We start from the raw sequence: 13,913 nt of genomic DNA, 5'->3' as shown, positions 1-13,913 counted from the left end.
AATGAGGGGTCACAGTTTAAGGATAAAGGGGAAGCCTTTTAGGACCGAAATGAGGAAAAACTTCTTCACAGAGTGTGGTGAATCTGTGGAATTCTCTGCCACAGGAAACAGTTGAGGCCAGTTCATTGGCTATATTTAAGAGGAAGTTAGATATGGTCCTTGTGGCTAAAGGGATCAGGGGGTATGGAGAGAAAGCAGGTAGAGGGTTCTGAGTTGGATGATCAGCCATGATCATACTGAATGGCGGTGCAGGCTCGAAGGGCCAAATGGCCTACTCCTGCACCTATTTTCTATGTTTCTGTGCAGCAATTTCTTATTAATTTGTAAGGGCATCAAAGGGAGAAGACAGGAAAATGGAGTTGAAACTGATGACTTGCAGCAGACTGAAAAGCTTGAGCATGTAGATATTAAGAAAGAGGATGTGCTGGAGCTTTTGGAAAGCATCAAGTTAGATAATTCGCTAGGAATGGATGAGATGTACCCCAGGCTACTGTGGGAGGCGAGGGAGGAGATTACTGAGCCTCTGACAATCATCAATGGGGACGGGAGAGGTTCTGGAGGATTGGAGGGTTGTGGATGTTGTTCCTTTATTCAAGAAAGGGAGTAGAGATAGCCCAGGAAATTATAGACCAGTGAGTCTTAATTCAGTGGTTGGTAAGTTGATGGAGAAGATCCTGAGAGGCAGGATTTATGAACATTTGGAGAGATATAATATCATTAGGAATAGACAGCATGGCTTTGTCAAGAGCAGGTCATGCCTTACGAGCCTGATTGAATTTTTTGAGGATGTGACTAAACACATTGATGAAGGAAGAGCAGTAGATGTAGCGTATATGGATTTCAGCAAGGCATTTGAGAAGGTACTCCATGCCAGGCTTATTGAGAAAGTAAGGAGGCATGGGATCTAAGAGGACATTGCTTTGTGGATCCAGAACTGGCTTGCCCTCAGAAGGCAAAGGGTGGTTGTAGACGGGTCATATTCTGCATGGAAGTTGATGACTAGTGGTGTGCCTCAGGGATCTGTTCTGGGACCCTTACTCTTCGTGATTTTTATAAATGACCTGGATGAGGAAGTAGAGGGATGGGTTAGTAAGTTTGCTGATGACACAGATTGGAGGTATTGTGGATAGTGTGGAGGGCTGTCAGAGGCTACAGCGAGACATTGATAGGATGCAAAACTGGGCTGAGAAGTGGAAGATGGAGCTCAATCCAGTTAAGTGTGAAGTGATTCATTTTGGTAGGTCAAATATGATAGCAGAATATAGTATTAATTGTAAGACTCTTGACAGTGTGGACGATCAGAGGGATCTTGGGGTCCAAGTCCATGGGATGCTCAAAGCAGCTGCGCAGGTTAACTCTGTGGTTAAGACGGCGTACGGTGTATTGGCCTTCATCAATCGTGGAATTGAATTTAGGAGCCGAGAGGTAATGTTGCAGCTATGTAGGACCCTGGTCAGACCCCACTTTGAGTACTGTGCTCAGTTCTGGTTGCCTCACTACAGGAAGGATGTGGAAGCCCTAGAAAGGGTGCAGAGGAGGTTTACAAGGATGCTGCCTGGATTGGGGAGCATGTCTTATGGGAATATGTTGAGTGAACTCGGCCTTTTCTTCTTGGAGCGATGGAGGATGAGAGGTGACCTGATAGAGGTATATAAGATGATGAGAGGCATTGATCATGTGGATAGTCAGAGGCTTTTTCCCACGGCTGAAATGGTTGCCACAAGAGGACACAGATTTAAGGTGCTGGCGAGTAGGTACAGAGGAGATGTCGGGTATGTTTTTTACTCAGAGAGTGGTGAGTACGTGGCATAGGCTGCCAGCAGCGGTGGTGGAGGCAGATACGATAGGGTCTTTTAAGCGACTTTTGGATTGGTTCATGGAGCTTAGAAAAATAGAGGGCTATAGGTAAGCCTAGTAGTTTCTAAGGTAGGGACATGTTCGGCACAACATTGTAGGCCAAAGGGCCTGTATTGTGCTGTGGGGTTTCTATGTTTCTAATAGGTCAGCCAGGATTAAATGGCATTATTCTGCTCCAATGTTTTACGATTTTATGGTCTAAAATTGGGGTAATATCTCCAGAAATATACATTGACTAGAGGAGAGTTGTATGCAAATTACTCCTCGTAATTCAATTATTTACTTTTAGTAATGCACAGGAGAATTCCTCAGTCATCTTCACTTTGAATCGGAACAGTATTATCACTGTATTTATATTAGGCATTTGCACAGTAAAATTTGGATATTGTAAGTTTGCTATAAGTTGCTCTGCTTCTGAGCAAGCTGTGCTATAGAGATATGTTGCCAGTGGATCATGCGTGCAATGAGGTTGATGTATTAGACTTCTGGATATTAACAAGCATGGAGAGGAAAATTATAATCTACTAATGTGAGAATTCTCATTTGTCTTGATCTTTAATTGTCACTTCAGCTTGGAAAGAAGCATTTTCTTTAGGTTCTCTTTATGTTTAATGTTTTTTGTATTGCTTTCTTTTTGTTTGTCAATTGCTATTGAATTGTATGTTCTAATTTGCTTTCTCTGGATTAGACTGCATATCATAGTGAGAATGCTTCAGTCTCTTAGTTAGTAGAGTTATGATTTGTCCATCTCACAAATTCTTTTTCTAGATTGCCAAATCTTGTGCTGTTTCATGCTACCTGAAATTGCTCTGCAATAGTGCACAGAATTCAAACCATTCAATATTTCATTAATTTGCTTAACTCACAATGTAATATTATATTTATTAACTATTGGATTTCTATGATTTACCAAAATAAATGTTTATATTATCATTATTGTATTAAATTTTTATTACATACAATTTAAGCTTAACAGAACAGAATGTATTTTAACATACTACAAGCTTTGTTCTTTGTTGAAAAAAAAGAAACTATACTAGATACAATAGTTTTGAGGTTTAGTTAATACATCATCTAACACCTATTCTTGAAAACATTTTTATATTTTGCTTCATTTAACTATAAAAATAAACTCGCATTAGTCAAAAATATTGGAATAGTATTGCATTTTCATTTGGAGATTGTTACATGCATTTTTAATTCCAGAATTGACCTAAAGATGTCAGGAACACGAGGAGGATACAAACTTGATGAAGCAAAGGCGATTGTGAATGAAATGAAAACCATCAAAAAGGCTATTAGCTCAGGAGAGAAGGAAAAAAGAGACCTCATTCAGGTAGAGTCAAAATGATTTCCACCAGTCGCCATTCTGAAACCTGTGTTGTGAAATTGGAATAGGTAGTTGTAAGTAACAATTGCTGATTAAATTTGTCAAAATTTACTTTAATACAAAAACTGTTTCATGGAAAACCTCTCAGGCTAAGGATATATTGTTTTAAAATATGGTTCCTGTTGTACACCAGCTATGATGCTGACTTGACAGAGGAAGATCTTGGTCCAGGAACAACAAATCCAAGTTAACTTGAAGGCAGGCTGCGGTACAGATTTATCATATGTATGTGTTTACGGTGCTTTCATGGACAGATGAGAGTACATGTACTCACACATACGTGCACACCAATCATACACACAGACACAAACACAAATGATGCTCCCATATCCTGTTCCTAATGATGATAGATAGATAGATACTTTATTCATCCCCATGGGGAAATTCAACTTTTTTCCACTTTTGTGTAAATGTAAGAACACTTTTACACTTCTTACACTTTTAATGTAAGAAGGTTGTGGCTTCCTGCTGCTCTGTGGATAGAACACTAGGTTTCTGATTCCCATGATGTTTTCAAATCTACAGAACCCTTTTCCTGCAGCGTCTGTTAACGTGCTTCATGGCAGATAACTTCATAGGAAGAGTACAATAAGTTGTAAGTGCCTAATTGCAAGGCCAAATATTATAGAATAATTATTTCAGGGCTTTGAGATGCTTTAGTAATGTAAAGTCCTAGTTATTGGAGTGCAGTAGCTTTCTTCTTCATTCACTGTTGGACATAATGTTGAAAAATGCTATGGTGCTTATTTACTTAAACAATATAGCGGTTGGGCAAGTACGTAGATTTGAGTTCAGTGGTTACCTTTGCCTTTTTTGAGTAAAGGAAATGCCTTGGAGGCATGCAGTGTGTGGCCTAAATTTTGTTTTCTACATCAATGCAAATTATACAAGTGTTATAGAATAACAGGATTAAAATTCATGCCTGTCATTTGATTTTAAGATAGAACCTATTTCAGTTCCATATATTTGTGCAAAATGTCTTTTCTTTAATTCTTTCTTTTTTCCTTAATTTCTTCTCTTTTCTTTTTAGTGCCTGGCCAGATTTAGAGACAGTTTCCGACTTCAAACAGAGTTTCAATCTGATCTCTGCAATAGTCATTCCTCACTAGTAAATTCAAAGCAATCTGTTACCCGCCACTGTTCAGATGCTGGATCCCAGACAGACATCTCAGGAGAAGTGAGTATAAATTCTGATGTGTTTCGTTTGTATAACAATGAAAATAATCAATGCAAATCAGCAGTTATCGTGGGGGACTTTAACTTGCAAATAGATTGGGTGAATCAAGTAGGTTGAAGCAGTCTTGAAGAGGACTTCATAGAATGCATCCATGAAGAGAACATACTATCTTGGATCTGGTCCTGTGCAATACAACAAGTAAAATGAGCAATATTATAGTTTGGGATCCTCTTGGAAAGAGTGTTCACAGTATAATTGAGTTTCTTATACAAATGGACGGTGCAATAGAAACATAGAAAGCCTACACAAAGCTGTGCGGAACATGTCCTTACCTTAGAAATTGCCTAGGGTTACCCATAGCCCTCTATTTTTCTAAGCTCCATGTACCAATCCAGGAGCCTCTTCAAAGACCCTATCGTATCTGCCTCCACCACCATCGCCGGCAGCCTGTTCCACGTACTCACCACTCTCTGCATAAAAAACTTACCCCTGACATCCCCTTTGTACCTACTTCCAAGCACCTTAAAATTGTGCCCTCTCGTGCTAGCAATTTCAGCCCTGGGGGAAAAGCCTCTGACTATCCACACGATCAATGCCTGTCATCATCTTGTGTACCTCGATCAGGTCACCTCTCATCCTCCGTCGCTCCAAGGAAAAAAGGCTGAGTTCACTCAACCTGTTCTCATAAGACATGCTCTCCAATCCAGGCAATATCCTTGTAAACCTCTTCTGCACCCTTTCTATAGTTTCCACATCCTTCCTGTAGTGAGGCGACCAAAACTGAGCACAGTACTCCAAGTGGGTTCTGACTAGGGTCCTATATAGCTGCAACATTACCTCTCAGCTCCTAAACTCAATCCCACAATTGATGAAGGCCTCTTTCTTAACTACAGAGTAAACCTGCGCAGCAGCTTTGAGTGTCCTATGGACTCAGACCCCAAGATCCCTCTGATCCTCCACACTGCCATGAGTCTTGCCATTAATACTATATTCTGCCATCATATTTGACCTACCAAAATGAACCACCTCACACTTATCTGGGTTGAACTCCATCTGCCACTTCTCAGCCCAGTTTTGCATCCTATCAGTGACCCACTGTAACTTCTGACCGCCCTCCACACTATCCACAACACCCGCAACCTTTGTGTCATCAGCAAATTTACTAACCCATCCCTCCACTTTCTCATCTAAATCATTTATAAAAATCACAAAGAGTAGGGGTCCCAGAACAGATCCCTGAGGCACACCACTGGTCATATTCCATGCAGAATATAACCCCTGTACAACCACACTTTACCTTCTGTGGGCAAGCCAGTTCTGCATCCACAAAGTAATATCCCCATGGATCCCATGCCTCCTTACTTTCTCAATAAGCTTTGCATGGGGTACCTTGACAAATGCCTTGTTGAAATCCATATACACTACATCTACTGCTCTTCCTTCATCAATATGTTTAGTCACATCCTCAAAAAATTCAGTCAGGCTCATAAGGCATGACCTGCCCTTGACAAAGCCATGCTGACTATTCCTAATCATATCATGCCTCTCCAAATATTCATAAATCCTGCCTCTCAGGATCTTTTCCATCAACTTGTCAACCACAGAAATAAGACTCACTGGTCTATAATTTCCTGGGCTACCTCTACTCCCTTTCTTGAATAATGGAACAACATCTGCAACCCTCCAATCCTCCGGGAACCTCTCCCGTCCCCATTGATGATGTAAAGATCATTGCCAGAGGCTCAGCAATCTCCTCCCTCACCTCCCACAGTAGCCTGGGGTACGTCTCCTCCGGTCCCAGTGACTTACCCAACTTGATGTTTTCAAAAGTTCCTGCACATCCCCTTTCTTAATGTCTATATGCTCAAGTTTTTCAATCCACTGTAAGTCATCCCTACAATTGCCAAGTTCCTTTTCCGCAGTAAATACTGAAGCAAGGTATTTATTAAGTACCTCTGCTATCTCCTCTGGTTCCATACACACTTTTCCACTGTAGCACTTGATTGGTCCTATTCTCTAATGTTTTATCCTCTTGCTCCTCACATATTTGTAGAATGCCTTGGAGTTTTCATTAATCCTTTTCCTATCTCATTAGAACACCACGCAAATATGCCCTCAACATTTGCATGATTTCTGCCATACATTTCCCTGAGAACATCTGTTCCCAATTTATGCTTCCAAGTTCCTGCCTGATAGCCTCAAATTTCCCCTTACTCCAATTAAATGCTTTCCTAACTTGTCTGTTCCTATCTCTCTCCAATGCTATGGTAAAGGAGATAGAATTTTGATCACTATCTCCAAAATGTTGACCAGTTTCATTTCCCAATACCAGATCAAGTACAGCCTCTCCTCTTGTAGGCTTATCTACTTATTATGTCAAGAATCCTTCCTGAATGCACCTAACAAACTCCACCCCATCTAAACCCCTCACTCCAGGGAGATGCCAATTGATATTTGGAAAATTAATATCTCCCACCACGACAGTCCTATTATTGTTACACCTTTCCAGAATCTGTCTCCCTATCTGCTCCTCAATGACCCTGTTACTATGGGGTGCTCTATATAAAAAAATACCCAGCAGAGTTATTGACCGCTTCCTGTTCCTAACTTCCACCCACAGAAACTTCATAGATAATCCCTCCATGACTTCCTCCTTTTCTGCAGCCGTGACACTATCTCTGATCAACAGTGCCATGCCCCCACCTCTTTTGCGTCCCTCCCTATTCTTTCTAAAACATCTAATACCTGGCACTCGAAGTAACCATTTGTACCCCTAAGCCATCCAAGTCTTTATAATGGCTACAACATAACAGCTCAAACTACTGATCCACGCTCTAAGCTCATCCACTTTGTTCATAATACTCCTTGCATTAAAATAGACACATCTCAAACCATTGGCCTGAGCGCGTTCATTTTCTATCACCTGCCTCTCCTTCCTCTCGCACTGTCTCCAAGCTTTCTCTATTTGTGAGCCAACTGCCTCTTCCTTCATTTCTTTAGTTTGGTTCCCAGCAATTCTAGTTCAAGCTCTCCCCAATAGCCTTAGCAAACCTCCCCACCAGGATATTGGTCCCCCTCCGATTCAAGTGCAACCCGTCCTTTTTGTACAAGTCATACTTGCCCCACAAAAGGTCCCAATGATCCAAAAATCTGAATCCCTGCCCCCAGTTCCAATCCCTCAGCCACGCATTTATCCTTCACCTCACTCTATTCCTATACTCACTGTCACATAGCACAGGCAGTAATTCTGAGATTACCACCTTTGTGGTCCTGCTTCTCAACTTCCTTCCTAACTCCCTGTCTGCTTTCAGGACCTTCTCCCTTTTCCTACCTATGTCATTGGTACCAATATGTACTACGACCTCTGGCTGTTCTCCTTCCCACTTCAGGATATCATGGACACAGTCAGAAACATCTCAGACCCTGGTACTTGGGAAGCAAACTACCATCCATGCTTCTTTCCTGTGTCCATAGAATTGCCTGTCTAACCCCCTAACTATAGAGTCCCCTATCACTGCTGCCATCCTTTGTCTACCCTTCTGAGCCACAGAGCCAGACTCTGTGCCAGAGCCACTGTTGCTTCCTTCAGGTAGGCAGTCCCCCCCCCAACAGTACTCAACAGGAGTACCTATTGTTAAGGGGTGCAGCCTCCTGACATTCCCTCTGCTGTTACCCACTTATCTGTCTCCCGAGGCCCCGGTGTGACTACCTGCCTATAGCTCCTATCTATCACCTCCTCACTCTCCCTGACCAGATGAAGACGAAGGTCATGGAGCTGCATCTCCAGTTCCCTAACGTGGTCCCTAAGGAGCTGCAACTCGATGCACCTGGTGCAGACGTGGCCGTTCGGGAGGCTGGGAGTCTCCCTGACTTCCCACAACTGACACTGAGCAGAGAACACCAGTCTCACACACACACTTCCTGTTCATATTCTACACAGGCAAACTACCTGGCCTCGACCCGTTATCACCAAAGCCCTGTTGAGCCAAAGCCTTCCTACTCTGTCGCCCACTCTACAAAGCTGACTCCTTTTATACTGTTCTTGCAGTTCTACCTGGCTGATATCCATGCGCTTGCACAGTCGTACCCCAATCAAACCACTGAAGAAATAACCGTCTCCTTTTAAACTCTTCTCGCTTTTCAAATAATTCAATCTAAAACCAGCGTGGAATTGGATAGGGTAGACTGGGAACACAGGCTATATGGTGGGATGTTTGAGAACAGTGGAAGACTTTCAAAGAGATTTTTCATGGTGTTCAACAAAAGTATATTCCAGTTAAAAGTAAGGGTGGGGAGAGCCAGCCTTGGATAGCTAAAGAAATAAAGGAAGCGTCAAACTAAAAGCTCGTGCGTACAAAGTCGCCAAGAGTAGTGGGAAGCTGGAAGATTGAGAAGACTTTAAAAAGCAACGAAGAACCACTAAGCAGGCAATAAAGAAAGGTAAGATAGATTATGAAAATATACTGGCACACAATATAAAAACAGATAGTAAAATTTTTAATAATTATATAAAACGGAAAAGTGTGACCTAAGTGAACGTAAGTCCCTTGGAAGGTGAGAATGGGGAATTTATATTGAGTAATGAGTAAATGCCAAGGCTTTGAATGATTATTTTGTTTGGTCTTCATGGTGGAGGACACATCTGACATAGAAATGATATGGATGTGATGGGTGGTGAGGACCTTGATACAATAGCTACTATTAAAGAGATTTGCTAAGCAAACTTGTGGGCCTAAAGAAAGACAAGTCCCCTGGTCCTGGTGGAATGCATCCCAGAGTACCGAAAGAAAAGGCAGTTATCGTAGAGACTTTGGTGATAATTTGCCGAAATTTTCTGGATGCTGGGCAGGTCCTGGTGGATCAGAAGACAGCGCATGTCATGCCACTGTTCAAAATAGGATGTAGGCAAGTAACTATAGGCCAGTTAGTTTAACATCTGTAGTTGGAAAAATGCTTGAAGCTATCATTAAAGAAGAAATAGCGAGGCATCTGGAAAGAAATGGATCCATCAAGCAGACACAGCATGGATTCAGCAAAGGCAGGTCCTGTTTGACAAACTTACTGGAGTTCTTTGAGGGTACAGTGAGCGCAGTGGATAGAGGGGAACAAATGGGCATTGTTTACTTGGATTTCCAGGCAGCATTCAATAAGGTGCCAAATAAAAGACTTAGCCGTAAGATAAGGATGCATAGAGTTGGGCGTGATGTATTAGCATAGATAGTGGATTGGTTAACCAATAAAAAGCTGAGAGTTGGGATACATAGATGTTTCTCTGGTTGCCAGTCAGTGGTGAGCGGTATGCCACAGGGGACGGTGGGGGGCCGGCAACAGTTCACAATATGCATTAATGTTCTGGAAGAGGGGACCGAGTGTAGTGTATCTAAGTTTGCTGATGACACTAAATTGAGTGGAAAAGCAAATTTGCAAAGGATACAGAGATTCTGCAGAGAGATAAGTGAGAAATAAAGTAAGGACTGGCCTGAAACATCAACTGTGCTTTTTTCCAATAGATGCTGCCTGGCCTGCTGAGTTCCTCCAGCACTTTGTGTGTGTTGCTTGGATTTCCAGCATCTGGAGATTTTCTATTGTTACTGTTCATTAGGAGATGGTTAGAGTACTCCATAACTAGGGAGATGATGAAGAGGGTTTTGGTGCTGAAGTAGGGTGGTTTGGAGAGATCAAAAGATCCAATAGAGGATCTAGCCCATATGGAGAAAGATAGTGAGAGCTGGAGTAAAATTCAAAGGAATTGTTATAAAGTGGTAAGATATATGGGAAACTACCCTGAAGAAAATTGGCCCTGGAGAAGAACAGCTCTTTGTCTTCTAGCTAAGACCAATTCTGCTGCTTGTGACTCATACCACTTGCATAATGGATGAGTATGGTGGAACTGTTCCCCATGTTGCCCTCCATCTGTCAACATTGTGTCTATTCACTTTTTTTGTTCACACCCCATCGCTGATGTGTTATGATCTGCTCATGGTGCACTTTTTCCTCTTTGCTTTAAATTGATGACAAACATGGCTGTATTATAAACAATAAATCTGGCACTGTTGATTCTAAAATGACTGTCAACCTAATGCAAAACTACTTCCTTTGCAAATATCAAGTATATACTGAAAAATGTAAAATGCCTCAAAAGGCTTCTTTTCTTTAATTTGCTTTATTTTTAATCTGTTTTGTATTTAGTTTGTTTGTGGTAGAAACACCAAATTGGCTGACAAGGTGAGGCTTAGCCTGCAATATGAAGAATCAAAGAGAAGGTCAGTGCACAGTTATTTTTTTCCATGCAATTTGAAACAATTGAAAAGTTGTCTCCAGAGTATGAGCTGCCACAAAAAATGGTCAACATATGAGGTTCTGTTAGCTGCTTATTAATTGTCTGAACTGCTTATGTCCTGGTGGATACTAAATCTCCTAAATGAAATTAAATTACTGAAATACTATAAAAGTTAACTTGTTTCAATATTTATTTGTCACATACACATCGAAACACACATTGAAATGCATCATTTGCGTCAGCAACTGACACAGTCCAAGTATATGCTGGGAGCAGCCTGCAAGTGTTGCCATGCTCCTGGCATCAAATTAGCATTTTCACAACTTACTAACCCTAACACATACATCTTTGGAATATGGGAGGAAACGGGAGCATCCAGAGTAAACCCACGCAGTCATGGGGAGAACGTACAAACTCTTTACAGACAGCAGCGGGAATTGAACCCAATTGACAATTGCTGATGCTATAAAGCTTTGCACTAACTGCTATGGTGCTGTGCTGTACCATGGTTCATAAATAATTTTCATATTGGTTGGTTTTTTTTCTCTCTAAAGTTACTTAACATTTTATCACATAAGCATAGAAATGTATCAGTGAACTTGAAATGAGGCATTAGTTGATACAAGTTAGTTTTATAATCCCAAACTTCAAAGAGAAAATTGTTATCAAGCATGTGCACAATTTTGGGGAGTTATTGATATAATTACTGATGTAAAATTAACAAAAATTCTGTTAAATTATTATTCCATTGTAAAAGTGTAATTAAATTATGCTTGATTCTACCATAATGTATGCTCAGACTTAAAATTGATTGAACTTGAGAATGCTGTAGGCCCAAAAGATGGGTTCAAAGACAAACTATGATTGTCTGCCCTTCTGCTTTAGTTTTCAAGTGATCTTTTTTAAATTTTATGACAGGATTTCAAACATCAAAATTGAGCTGGCTAAACTCACTAGTGAGACATGGCCTGGAGTATTGGATGCAGAGCGAGACAGACTTATATTGATTAATGAGAAAGAAGAGCTATTGAAGGAACTGCAGTTTATAAACCCTCGCAAATGGGTACCCAGTGAGGTGGAGCGGCTGGAAATGGAACGAAAGCAACTAGCAGAGGACCTACAGGTAGCAAGAGATACACAAAGCAAAGCACTCACAGAAAGGTTTGTAATCTAGCTTATTGAAGTAGTTTCAATGTCATATGCAATTGCTAAAAATGTATGTTTTAAAAATTATCAATTTGCAAGTAAAATATTTTGCACTTGCTGAATGAAAACTGGCAAAAAAATAAACCAGTTGAATTGGTTATCTTGTTCAGTTCAGCACAAATACAAGAACAATGGAAACAAGCTGATGATTGTAAGATTATAGAGTCAGAAATCTACAGCACATCACAGGCCTTTGGCCCACAGTGTTCTGCCAACCATATAACCTACTCTAGAAACGGACTAGAATTACTTTACTACATTGCTCTCTATTTTTCTAAAGCTCTATGTGTGTCTATGTAAGAGTCTCTTAAAAGACCCTATTGTATCCGCTAAGGATGATACAATGGATTCCAGTTCATTGGGGCAGCTGCTTATTTGGGACAGCTCTTAAAGAACAAATAACTAATCGAGAAAATAGCCTTCATTTATTTGAGATACTACGCCACTTAGTTGGGGCAGGAGTCTGTTGCTAGTTTCTAAATAGCATCAGTTGCATATGTTTGTGTACAAAAAGCAATGATATTTGTCTCTGATAGTTGGCGAGAAATAAGCAGTAAGACAATTTAGAACTTTGCCCACTGTTGTTTCAAGCATTCAGATTTGGAGATGCCAGAAATGGCCAGGAGTGAAAATGAAACAATTTCACTACATCAACAAGTTAGGAACAATGAAGAATTTGAAGGTATTGATAATCATCTTGAATGTTACAATGAAAATGAAGATTTGGAGGATGCAGTCATCAAAAACATTGTATGAAGGCAATCCATAATCTGCACTAGGTGTCTACACTGATTTTGTTCAGTTACAGTCAACCAAAATAACAGGGCAGTATGCACTGGATGAAATCCCCGTCAATTTGTTACTCAGTTAAATGGTAGTTTGTCCTTTTTAATACATTTTTAATTATTTCCATGGAACCGACTAATTGGAGCAGCCACTTATTTGGGCCAAAATATATTGGTCCCGATGTGTCCCAATTAACCAGAATCCACTGTATATCTTTACACCATAGACATTCTGCTTTAGCAGCAAATAGAAAGCAAAAAAAAATGTTAAGTGAAATCCTTTAAAGCTGGTCGAAAGGAATTATTTTAATATGATCCTAAACCAATTTTGAAACAGATAATAATTAATTGATATTTACTCTGAGAAAATATCTTCTCTTGAAACACAATACTAAGAAGTGACATGGAGTCATAAAATGAAAATGAGCCTCAGAATGACCATGAATATTGGCATGCAAGGTTAAAAATCAATCAACATTTAATGGGGAAATTTTTTGTTATAATAGATTTATAATGAAGTTATATTCTGCAGATTAAAAATGCACAGCAGGAGAAACTACTTGTTGAGGGAGTTAGAAGAAGCAACACGCTTAGCATCAATATTACACTCACAACTTCAAAGGTGAGTTATTCTCTGAATATGTGGACATCTAATATTGGAATAAAATGTTGTTATCAAAGAATTGTTACAATGCCACTGCTGTGTTTTGTCAAGATTATAAAAGGTCAAAGTTAGGAATTATATTGTATACTGCAAAATCTATGTTACATACAGAATTTCATAGGAAAATGATCACTTAAAACATAAACCCAGATGATGCTAAACTCCTTCTAGATCCTATTAACATAGGAGCGAATGGCAAATATCCAATCACTATTGCTTCAGTCCCCTCTGTCCTCTCTCACCTTGGGTTTTACAAACAATTGTATTTTGGCAGTGATAGATGGACCAAGGTGCAGTGAGGACTGATGGGCAGATGGAGCTACCTAGGGGAGGGAATGGGGTGGAGTTGATAAAAAGGCAGACAGTAATATAGATAGATAGATAGATACTTTATTCATCCTCATGGGGAAATTCAACATTTTTTCCAATGTCCCATACACTTATTGTAGCAAAACTAATTACATACAATACTTAACTCAGTAAAAATATGATATGCATCTAAAATCACCCTCTCAAAAAGCATTAATAATAGCTTTTAAAAAGTTCTTAAGTAG

General features: G+C 40.2%; 1 protein-coding gene across 1 annotated transcript in view; it reads left to right on the top strand.

The window, feature by feature from the left end:
* wwc1 (WW and C2 domain containing 1) overlaps positions 1-13,913 on the top strand; it is a 114,000-nt gene that overhangs the window by 61,213 nt on the left and 38,874 nt on the right. Inside the window, exons 6-10 of the mRNA XM_073067281.1 lie at positions 3,064-3,193; positions 4,278-4,424; positions 10,614-10,687; positions 11,623-11,865; positions 13,228-13,317. Of these exons, the coding sequence (XP_072923382.1) occupies positions 3,064-3,193; positions 4,278-4,424; positions 10,614-10,687; positions 11,623-11,865; positions 13,228-13,317 (684 nt within the window). The remainder of the gene's footprint in view (positions 1-3,063; positions 3,194-4,277; positions 4,425-10,613; positions 10,688-11,622; positions 11,866-13,227; positions 13,318-13,913) is intronic.

Source organism: Hemitrygon akajei, chromosome 15 (assembly GCF_048418815.1).
Source record: "Hemitrygon akajei chromosome 15, sHemAka1.3, whole genome shotgun sequence".
Taxonomy (NCBI): domain Eukaryota; kingdom Metazoa; phylum Chordata; class Chondrichthyes; order Myliobatiformes; family Dasyatidae; genus Hemitrygon; species Hemitrygon akajei.
The sequence above is the reverse complement of the archived record's forward strand: the minus strand, read 5'-3'. Positions and strand labels throughout refer to the sequence as shown.